An 11867-nucleotide genomic window follows, 5' to 3' on the forward strand; every position below is an offset into this window, starting at 1 on the left:
TGTCGTTGTCGGTTCGGTTGAAAGAAAAAAGAAATGTGTGCAGTCAAACTGAAATGTTGCTAAGTAACACGGATGGTGGACAAGGTGTTGAAATTAATGTGATGTAGTGCTGCCGTGCTGCAAATCCCTGCTTCTCATGCTGTTTCTCCTCTCTCTCTCTCTCTCTCTCTCTCTCTCTCTCTCTCTCTCTCTCTCTCTCTCTCTCTCTCTCTGTCTCTGCTCCCATAGATCCCCGTCTGAGATCAATCTCGCTGACTCCTCACTCCTCGCCGCTCACTGAATAAGCCTATACCGGGCATTCTGGGAGCATCCGGTGTTCACAGGCACACAGGAATGGCAGCGAGGGCCGGATGAGAGCCCCCAAATGGCTCCCGTCATGGCCACAGTTTCTGTGTATTAGTGGCTTTTTCCACTGTGGATAAGGGATGACTTTACATTGAGCCCATGGATTCCAGTATCTGTAAAGACTAGAACCTGCCCATGTGCATACTTACCTCTTATCAATATCTGAAAGTACAGTACCTGATGACCTAGTGGACCTTGTTATTCCCAGTAGCAGTGCTGAACCATACCAGGGGATCCTAGTATTGAACATGACTCATGGGGAGGAGCCTGGCCCTGAGACACACACGGATTCAGCTGTTCTAACTTATCTGGAAGGTTTACTGATGCATCCCGTGGCGTCTGGGCCTGGGGCCACGGCAACCCGGAGATCAGAGGCTGCCCGAGGGCACGGCAACCAGGTGGAGCAGGTCAACAAGATGGCCCGGCCCTTCCAGCTGCCCAGCCACGGCCCCGCCATCGTCACTGTTCAGAAGGCCGGGAACGGCCCTGCCCTGCACCATGGGGTCTCCCAGAACCTGAAGAAGGCCCGGCTGCTCCGCTCAGGGGCCTGGAATGAGCCTGGAGCCCAGAGGCTGAGCTCCCCCCCTGTGGAGCTGCCCAGCCAGGGGGGTGGAGGAGGCCTGCAAAATGGGGCCTTGGAGGGCTCTCCTCACGCTGGGGAGAGCACCCTGCTGGCCTCCCTGCTCCAGTCCTTCAGCTCCAGACTGCAGAATGTAGCCATGTCGCAGCAGTCCACCAAACCCCCCAGCGAGCGCTCCCCGCCCACCGAGCCCCCTCCTGCTCCAGACAAGGAGCGGCTCCCCTGCTACGGCATGGCCTCCAGCCGCCTCAAGGGCCTGATGAGGAAGAGCAAGATGCAGAACCACAGTAGCACGCCTTACAGCCGGCAAGGACACGGCCACAGCCAGGACAGGCCCTCTGAGTCCCCCTGCTCGGTACAGAGCAGCACCCCTCCTTCTACCCCTACCGCTGCTGCTGCTTCCACTGATGCTCAGTCCTGTGCAGAACGGCTCAAGGCTGTGGCCAACCTGGTAAAGATCCGCTCCAGCCCCGCCCCCTCGCCCAAGCCCAGTGTGGCCTGCAGTCAGTTGGCCCTGCTGCTGTCCAGTGAGGCCCACCTGCAGCAGTACACTAGGGAGCATGCACTCAAGGTCCAGCACTCGGGCCACTCGGCCAGCGAGAGACTGGCCGCCATGGCAACGCAGCAGACCCAGGACAAGAGGCCGCCCAGTGTGGGAGAGGCTCCGCCCACCAGCACCAGCACCACCACCGTTGCCCCAGACGCGCTAAGCTCCTTAACTGCCCAAAACAGGACAGCGACAACAACACTCCCCCGACTGGCACTAAACTCCAGCTCAAGGCAGCGGAGCCCCTCCTCCCTGCTGCCAGCCCACAGTTCACCCTGCCCCACCCCTCTTCCTCTGCCCCTCACCCCCCACACCGACACCCAGACCCAACCCCAAACCCCCACTACTGAGAAACGTGGCTTTGACTCGCGCCCCGCCAGGCCCCCCCAGACCTGCAGCAGCCTGCTCCTGCTGCTCCTCAACAACCACAACAACCAGAAGCAGCTGACTAAGAACGGGCACCTGGAGGACGACTGTGGGGTCCTGCCCCCTAGCCGCGGCTCCTCAGTCACCTCCGACAGCGAGTGCTCCGTCCAGGAGAAGAGCCTGGCCAAGAGAGAGGAGAGCTGCAGCGACGCAGAGAGCTCCTACTCCAGCTGTTCTCCCATTGACCTCTCTATGAGGAGCAGGGCCAGCACCAGAGCCCCAGAGACCAGGCCTAAAGCCACCTCCCCCTCCACCTCTGCTTCCTACTCTTCCTCTTCTACTGCTTTCTCCTCCAGCTCTTCTTCTGCTATCTTCTCCTCTGCCCCTACTGTCTTCTCTTCCTCCACTGCTTTCTCTTCCTCCTCTACCGTTCTCTCCTCTTCCTCCACTGCTTTCTCTTCCTCCTCTTCCTCCTCCTTAGACAAACTCACTGAGTCCCTACTAAACAAGTGGAAGCCAGATCCCTCCGGTCCGAAGGTCCCCCAGGTTAAGAAGGAGATTGAAATGAGCCCAGACCTTAAGTCCCACCCCAGGGTCACTCTCATGCAGCTCCTTCTGGAGCGCAAGAATAACGACAAGGTAAACAAAATTGTGGTTAATCCAGATTTGCAGCATGATGCAACCCTGTCCAGTCTGTCACGGGGCCCACTTAAATCACTGGCCCCCTGGGAGGAAGTAAGGACACAGAGCCCTCTGGACAGATCAGGCCTTCCATTGTACTCTCTCAGCCGAGACCCCAGCAGCACCCCATCCCCCTACCCCTCTCCCCATGTCCAGTCCAGCCCTCTGGATCTATGTAAGTCTAAACCCTTCCCTGCTGAGAAAGCTGCAGATGAGCCGGCGTTCAGCGCCAGTAAACTGTTACAGAACCTGGCCCAGTGCGGCACTGCCTCGCCCTCCCCACCCATGGTTCCCAGCAAAGTACCCAGACGGGAGCTGGAGGTGGGTGGTGGCAGGCCTCTGGCTCTGCTGGAGAGGCTCAATGCCCCCATCCAGAGGAACACAACAACTACCCCCCTCTCAGAGAGGCCCTCGGGCAGCGGCACACCGTCGTTCGGTCGCCGGGGGGAGGTGTCACCCACCTCGTCCCAGATCGAGAACCTTTTGGAGCGTCGCACAGTACTGCAGCTCCTGCTGGGAGCGAGCTCCTCCTCTGCCTCCTCCGTGGCCTCAGCCACCCACAGAGACAGAGACAGGTCTGGTGGGAGGTGCAGTGTGGAGACGGCAGCGGGGAGCTGCTATGAGAAGCCCCCTGGCACTGTCATCTGTGACAGATCCAAGGGGCCCTCGGCAGCAGAATTCAAGGTTAAAACTGAACCGGGGGAAGAGGTCCTAGGCCTGTTGTCCTCTACAGTGTGTCAGGATGTGACGAGCAGAAAGAGACGGGGAGGAGGGGGAGGAGGGTATGACGACAGGCACAGCCCGCTCTCTGAACCCCAGCAGGACCTAAAAAAAGAGCCCCGGCCCACAGAGGTCATTGCTAAATATGGCCTCCTCAGCCAGCTCCTAAAACAGCAGAGCGCTACCTACTACACCAGCCCTACACAGCCACACACAGATCGCCGGCCCAGCCCTGTCCCTGTGAAGGAGGAGCAGAGAGACTACCACCACCAGGGGCCCAGCCCTAAAAAGAGACGGCTCTGCTCAGAGCTGGCTATGAGCCTGAACAATGGCAGCCCTCAGAGGGCCGTGGTGGACATTGGAAGCAGCCACAGCAGCCTGGTCCATAGCCAGATACAGGAGGAGCCTGATTACCACAGGGGCCTCAGGAGCCCTAATGAGGAGGAGGCCCCAGCCAGGAGCCTCAGCAGTGAAGCTCTTCTCCCTAGGGAGAGCCGGGGCTTCAACGTGCTCAAACAACTGCTCCTGTCTGACAATTGTCTGAAGGAGCTGTCCCAGCCCCGGGGAGTCCCTAGCCCCTCTGTCCCCTCTGTGCTGCAGACCAACGGTAAAGCCAACGGGAGCGTCCTCAACCTCAATCAGTCAGGCTACAATCAACACGACCTCCTCAACCTGCCTACCCTGCCCTGGCACCACCCCCATAGCTCCCTCAACTCAGGGCCACCCAGCCACCTCAGACCCCTGCCCACCCCCCAGACAGGGGACATCAGTCAACGCTCCCCCTGGGGGCGACACACAGCCCCCCCACCCCGTCAGGACTCGCCCAAACGGTACCCCACCCCGGTGAAACGGGAGCCGGAGAGCCCGGTGCAGTGGGCAGGTCGAGACCAGGCGGAGGAGGGCTGTGACTTGAGCCCAGACTCCCCCCGGCTCACCCGCTCCAACCCCATCCTGTACTACATGCTGCAAAAGGGTAGCGCTCAGCTGAGGAGGGAGGGGAGGGACCAGGCGGAGGGGACCCAGGGGTCAGGGCCAGGGGGAGTGAAGGTGAAGGAGGAGCCAGGTAATGATGGCCATGATGCCTATGAACACAAACTGAGCTCTGCCACCACCCAGCACTCCTCCCTGTCCCCTCCCTACAATAACGACAAGCACAGCCACAAAAACGACAGGCTGAGCGACTCATCTGACAAATGGTAGTTTTAATGACTTTCATTAACTAAAACATAAAAAATTGCCAAATTCATTTGTAGTTAGATGAGAAGAAATAACAACAAGGAATGCAAGAGTGAGGATTTTGAATGAAAAGAACCGAGCAAATGAATTCAAGGCATTCTTTTCATTACTGTATCATAATTATCGATGGCTCGGTTTACGGAATGGGTGGTACGATATAGCTCTACTTCAACAGATTGTCAAATCACTTGCACCAAAATTAGGTAATTGTCAAATTTGAACATGCCCACTGGTGATTTCCATACAGTATGTATTTCACATTCTTAAATGAATGAAGAAAGCACCTTTCAAAGAAGTTGTCTGGTTTTACTCCAATGATTTGTGTCTGTATTGCACACATATCACTATTCGGTGTCCTCTTTGTTGGCACCTGTAAAACATTGATCAAGAACATTTCCAGCTACCTTTATTATTGATGACTCCAAAAATCACTGCATCTTTATTTATTTTCCCAACAGGAAGTTTTCAGATCGACAGAGAGCATACATTTTTGATCAAACCCTAAATATAGTCATACCAGGGCAAGCACAGCAGTACATTAAAACATACACGATAGAGACATGTTTAAAGGAACATCCTGTGAACAATGTTCATAATCAAATCTACTAAAGGTACCTACAGTTCAGTTCTGTTAGAGGGCTCTGTATTGGTTGCTCCTGCACCGTCTCCTCAAGACTGATTTCATTCTATGATCATCAGTGAGTCGACTATGTCGACTGACAGACAGGGCTCATGTGGTCACAACGCATTGCATTTTGCTTTGATATGTAATGAACTTGTTGGGGCTACGTTTTGACAGTGCAGATGCGGGGTGACGTCTTAATAGATGGTAATACAACTGGTAATACAGCTATTACCGAATAGTAGTAGTAGAGGTTATTTAAAAACCTTTGACGAGCCTACCTGTGGGACAGTGAGTTGTGGGTGGCAGTAGTAGTTGTATACCAGTGGAGGCTGCTAAGGGGAAGACGGCTCATAGTAATGGCTGGAAAGGCGCAAAAGGAATGGGATCAAACACATGGAAACCATGTGTTTGATGTTGTTGATGCCTTTCCACATATTCCTCTCCAGCCATTACCACGTGCCCGTCCTCCCCAATTAAGGTGCCACCAACCTCCTGTGTTGTATACAGGTTCTGGGCAACAGTTAAAATACTGCAGCATCTGCATAACTATTAGTTCCAAATGAGTTCAAAATGAATGGTTTTGAAATATAAATGCATATTCTGAAATTTAAAAAATGCAGTCTAATTTGATATTGTACCCCTGAGTTTGCACTGTCAAAGTTGAGCTGTTGGTGTCCTTAAAAATAATATGTTTATGGCATGTAATGAAAAAATGTCAGTGTTGTTATCCATTGAGAATTTGACAGTTTGTAAAGCTTATCTTGTGTTTCTTGATTCTCGTGCTTTATAGACACCTTTTACTTTCTTGGCGGTTTCTTAGCTCATATTAAAATGTCAAAAGAATTGCATGGAAATAAAGAGGAAACCACAGGTACATTTTAAAGCAGCTGGATATGACGTGAACCTGTCACCCAATAATCATTGAGACATTGTTGGTGTCTTGAGGGCTTATCTGATCTCTAGCTCGTTATTTGGATTGTACTGTATTTGATCAGTTTCTGGTTTCAGTTTCCCACACTGCTGTCATCCATTTAGTCTTACATGTGATCTTTTTTAATACATATACATATGAAGTACATATTCAGTACGTTTCTTCTATTATTAATAGATTTTCACAATGGTTAAATATATTTGTGTAAATAGTACTTTCATTATGAAAGATAACTATTTTGTATTGGTGAAGAAAAATATATTACCCTAGTTTTTAATGCCCGGAAAAATGTAAATATGAATTCTATGCGTAATAGTGTACATACATACAAATGACAGAGGATGCTATGCCCATTTTTTGGTTGGTTTGTTCTTTGCATGTGTCTCTATGTGGTAAAATGATAATCTATCCTGCGCTGTGTTGTGTAATAGTGTCTGACTCTCCTCACTGCTGCCTGTTGCATGCAGACGCATGGGAACTACCTGTGTATCCCTACTGGTGATGGGGTAAAATGTCAAGTCTTAAAATAGGTATTTTTATCACAGAGAGAGAGACGGTCATTTAGAACATGAACAGTCCCTAAATAACCACAGACTGTTGAGAAAGTGGAGAAAACGTGTGAAAATAAACGTGCATTGAATATTTTTGTGATTTTATTTTCTGTTACTGGTTGATGACAGAGCGGAGGTATGAAGTACAATCATAGACCTACTGGCATTGTGCATCTGAAACATACATTTGTAGCAAAACGAAAGTGTTTCATTTTTCCATGTGACAACCTGAAACATTATTTCATTTTTTATGTTTGCATTTTTTTGGGTGTTCATTTGCACTGATATCTCCAAAATAAAGTACTAAAATTCTTGACTGAGTTATGTTCCTGTTTCATTTATGATATTCACCTTACCTAACTATAATAACGTATTATATTACTACGGTATTTGATATGATTGATTTCGTTGTTTATTCCTTAAATTGGTCTATATTCCCGTACACATATTGTCAGTGTGAGTCAGTTGCTGTTCAGCTTCCTCATACATGGTGCATTCTAAGCCCTGAGGACGTCATCTATAACTTTGACTCTGAGTTCTCTGTTGGTCACTTCTCTGCCAGATCTTAACAAAGGCAGGAAAGGCATTAAAAGGAAGGAGGACAGGAGTGGAGGTCAGTAGATGTGCCCTGGATGCATGCACCATGGTATACCCTTTGAAGCTGAATCCACATCACATCTCTCCCTCAGACTAAAATAGATCACATTATATTATCGCCATAAAACACCTGAAGTCCTGTTTTCAGACATCCTGATGATCCCTTTCATGAAGCAACAGCTCTGCTCAGGGACAGAAAACACCCTGTACTTAGAGAGGAAGAGAAAGAGGAGAGGGGCTTTTTAAAGGTGAAAGGAAGTTCAACCCAAACTTTCTGAATGTTGAAGTCCAGTGGGTGAACAGTCGGGGTTTTGTCCGTCTGCAGACAGTGCACTTTTGAAATCCTGCTCGGTTCATCAGCAGTCCTAGCCTGACTAGCTTTCCCTTTATATAATCCTCCCATGACTGGCTGCACTCTCTTTAAACTTTCAGTAGCCTTTCCCCTGGGTGAACTTCTACTTCCCAAGATCCTTATCAAGCCCTGAATGGCCAATAACCCCTCAATTTCATCCCACTGCCAAAACAGCAGTGAGCATAAAGGAGGCACAAGTTTAAACCGAGGTCAAGGTGTAAAACTTGACAATCAGTTGTTTGTCTGTGCTTCACCCTTTTATTCCCTGACCTCGACATGGGGCCAGAAGGATGCATGCAGCACAGCAGGTCACCAGTGATTCAAATTGAGTCAAACAACTTGGCATTTCTCATAGGCTAGTCAGAAGCCTCAAAAACAAGTTCCAGGCATTGGTTGTTTCAGTAGTGTATATTTGGTCAAAACTCGGTCCAGAGCATTGTTCACATGAAATTCTAAACTTTGTCAAGGATCTGCACAGCTTCCCACTACAAGAGGGTACTTCATCTGTACAAAAGTTCACAAATGTTTTCAAACAAACACTTTTTTATTGGGATGATGCTCATTAAAACTGTTGTTTTTATTTTTTGTATTATTTTGATTTATCAAATGGTTTTGTTTACTCACATGGGGACCATGCAGGGCCAACATGTGTCTTTGGTTGTCATAGTGATTGTTCTGATGAATCTCCCCATAGATGTTCAGTCACCCCGCTCATGCTAGTGTTTAGGGTTGTATGTTACTGGAAACTTTCGAAGTCTACCAGTAAACTAGCAAAATTTTGGTAACTTTCAAAGATTTTATGTTAATCTATCACAAGACGTCTAGTGTCCCCTTTGGGTACTTCAGATGATCACAGGTGTCTGTTATTATCTCTCGCCCTCTGTGTGACCTTATCACGTGAAATATATCAAATAATCAAATAAGATGATTAAAACAAAAATTTGAATGACAAAACTGTAAAACATTATCCTAAACATAAACCATCAACTTAGTGAATACCACTTGTCTTTAATATGAGGGTTTCAGCATGAAATATGCTCTTTTTTTTTACACACTTTTATTTATTTTACTATGTCCGTATGTCTATGCTGTAAATGTTTTGGGGACAAACTGCTGGTAGTTGTAAAAAACGAATTCAATAGTTGAAGAGTTGCAGAGTTAACTGAAAATAATGTAATTGTTGATTAGATGCTTTTTTTCATTAATTAGGTGATTTTCTCTTGAACCGTATGGTCTATCCACTAGAAACTCATGGACAATATTTACACGGATATAAAAAATGTATACTATATGAATACGTTTTTTTAAGTATTCAAGTATAAATGACCAAAGTTACCATAGATCAGTGGTTCCCAAACTGTGGGTCGGGATCCATTTGTGTTCATTTGGCCGCAGGATGACATTGATATTTATTTTGTATATACATTTTGGGATAGAAAAACACTTTCAGTGTAAACGTAAACTTCTAAAGTCAAATAGTAAGTAAGTAGATGTAACGGCTGTCTTCTGTAAAAATGGACCAAGGCGCAGCAGGTATGTGAATACTCATCTTTAATTAAAATAAAGGAGTAGAGCATCCACTTAATAATTCAAACAATATATAAGACAGGAACCGTTTTGCAGGCACACAACACGCAGTGCAAAAACAACTACCCACAAAACCAAGTGACAAACATACTCCTACATATATGACTCCCAATCAGGAACAACGATCCCCAGCTGTTCCTGATCAGGAGTCACAAGACCAACACAGAACAATCACACACACAAGACTGCCACGTCCTGACCCCAAAACTACAACAACAGCTCCATCTGCTGGTCAGGACGTGACAGTACCCCCCCTCAAGGTGCAGACCCCGGAATGCACCTAACAACGAAAAAACACCAACAAACAAAATCCCCAACAAAACCCATAAACAATAACCCCTAAACAATAAGGGAGGGAAGGGAGGGTGGCTGCCGTCAACGACGGCACTGTGCTACACCCTCCCTCCCCAACCCACCTATCCTGGAGGTGGCTCCGGTGCAGGACGTGGACCCTGCTCCACCCTCGGCGTCGCCCACTTCGGTGGAGCCGATAGCTGCGCCAGGCAGACGGACCCCTCGAGCCGGGCCGGAGGACAGGAGGGCCCCTCGGGCTGGGCCGGGGAGCAGGAGGACCACTCGGGCTGGGCCGGAAGGCATGCGGGCCACTCGGGCTGGGCCGGAAGGCATGCGGGCCACTCGGGCTGGGCCGGAGGGCATGCGGACCACTCGGGCTGGACCGGAGGGCAGGAGGACCACTCGGGCTGGACCGGAGGGCAGGAGGACCACTCGGGCTGGACCGGAGGGCAGGAGGACCACTCGGGCTGATCCTGACAGGCCGGGCACCCTGGCAGATCAGGGCAGGCGGGCACCTCTGGCAGAACCGGGCAGTCCGGCCACTCTGGCAGAACAGGGCAGTCCGGCCACTCTGGCAGAACAGGGCAGTCCGGCCACTCTGGCAGAACAGGGCAGTCCGGCCACTCTGGCAGAACAGGGCAGTCCGGCCACTCTGGCAGAACAGGGCAGTCCGGCCACTCTGGCAGAACAGGGCAGTCCGGCCACTCTGGCAGAACAGGGCAGTCCGGCCACTCTGGCAGAACAGGGCAGTCCGGCCACTCCGGCAGTTCAGGGCAGTCCGGCCACTCCGGCAGTTCAGCGCAGTCCGACCACTCCGGCAGTTCAGCGCAGTCCGACCACTCCGGCAGTTCAGCGCAGTCCGGCCACTCCGGCAGTTCAGCGCAGTCTGGCCACTCCGGCAGTTCAGCGCAGTCTGACCACTCCGGCAGTTCAGCGCAGTCTGACCTCTCTGGCGACTGTTGACTGGCGGGCAGCTCTGACGACTGTTGACTGGCGGGCAGCTCTGACGACTGTTGACTGGCGGGCAGCTCTGACGATGACTGTTGACTGGCGGGCAGCTCTGACGATGACTGTTGACTGGCGGGCAGCTCTGACGATGACTGTTGACTGGCGGGCAGCTCTGACGATGACTGTTGACTGGCGGGCAGCTCTGACGACTGTTGACTGGCGGGCAGCTCTGACGACTGTTGACTGGCGGGCAGCTCTGACGACTGTTGACTGGCGGGCAGCTCTGGTGACTGTTGACTGGCGATGCTGGGTTGACACACTAGACTCCTGATGCGTGGGGCTGGTATAGGACGTGCCAGCCTGGAGACACGCACCTCCATGCTAGTGCGTCTGGCGGGAAACACCGGACCGAAAGGGCGCACTGGCGGTCTTGAGCGCAGGGTTGGCATCACCCCTTCCGGCTCGATGCCTACTTCGCCCTGGCACATGCGGGGCGCTGGTACCTTGCCTACCGGCCTGAAAATCCCAGGCCTCACCACAGCCCCAACCCCAAAGCACGGGACCTGTCCAGTCTGCCCTACAAGGGTACGGGGAGCTGGCCTGGGGCTGTAATCTCGCCCCGCCAAATAGCCCTTGTGCCCCCCCTAAAAAATTCTTGGGGCTGCCTCCAACATTCCTCCCTCACTTGCCTCTGTCCTCTTCTCCGCTGCTTGGTCCTTTGGTGGTGGGTAGTTCTGTAACGGCTGTCTTCTGTAAAAATGGACCAAGGCGCAGCAGGTATGTGAATACTCATCTTTAATTAAAATAAAGGAGTAGAGCATCCACTTAATAATTCAAACAATATATAAGACAGGAACAGTTTTGCAGGCACACAACACGCAGTGCAAAAACAACTACCCACAAAACCAAGTGACAAACATACTCCTACATATATGACTCCCAATCAGGAACAACGATCCCCAGCTGTTCCTGATCAGGAGTCACAAGACCAACACAGAACAATCACACACACAAGACTGCCACGTCCTGACCCCAAAACTACAACAACAGCTCCATCTGCTGGTCAGGACGTGACAGTAGAAAAGATAATAAACCTATACTTGCCTTTGGAAAGTATTCAGACCCCTTCACTTTTTTCCACATTTTGTTACATTACAGTCTTATGCTAAAATGGATTTTAAAAAATCCTCAGCAATCTACACATAATACCTCATAATGACAAAGCGAAAACGGGTTTTTAGGAATTTTTGCAAATGTATTAAAAATAAAATACAGAAATACCTTATTTACATAAGTATTCAGACCCTTTGCTATGAGACTCGAAATGGAGCTCAGGTGCATCTTGTTTCCATCTATCATCCTTGAGATGTTTCTACAACTTGATTGGAGTCCACCTGTGGTAAATTCAATTGATTGGACATGATTTGGAAAAGCACACACCTGTCTATATAAGGTCCTACAGTTGACAGTGCATGTCAGAGCAAAAATCAAGCCATGAGGTTGAAGG

At 50.1% G+C, this 11867-nt stretch overlaps 1 protein-coding gene across 3 annotated transcripts in view; it reads left to right on the plus strand.

The window, feature by feature from the left end:
- Window positions 1–6902, plus strand: part of LOC106603552 (nuclear receptor-interacting protein 1) — a 68487-nt gene extending 61585 nt beyond the window's left edge. For all 3 annotated transcript variants that reach the window (XM_014197393.2, XM_014197394.2, XM_014197396.2), the window contains one exon: window positions 229–6902. In XM_014197393.2, coding sequence (XP_014052868.1) covers window positions 594–4439 — 3846 coding nt within the window. In that variant the 5' untranslated portion in view covers window positions 229–593 and the 3' untranslated portion in view covers window positions 4440–6902. The remainder of the gene's footprint in view (window positions 1–228) is intronic.
- The last annotated feature ends 4965 nt before the right edge of the window (window positions 6903–11867 follow it).

This window comes from Salmo salar, chromosome ssa04 (genome assembly GCF_905237065.1).
Source record: "Salmo salar chromosome ssa04, Ssal_v3.1, whole genome shotgun sequence".
Lineage (NCBI taxonomy): Eukaryota > Metazoa > Chordata > Actinopteri > Salmoniformes > Salmonidae > Salmo > Salmo salar.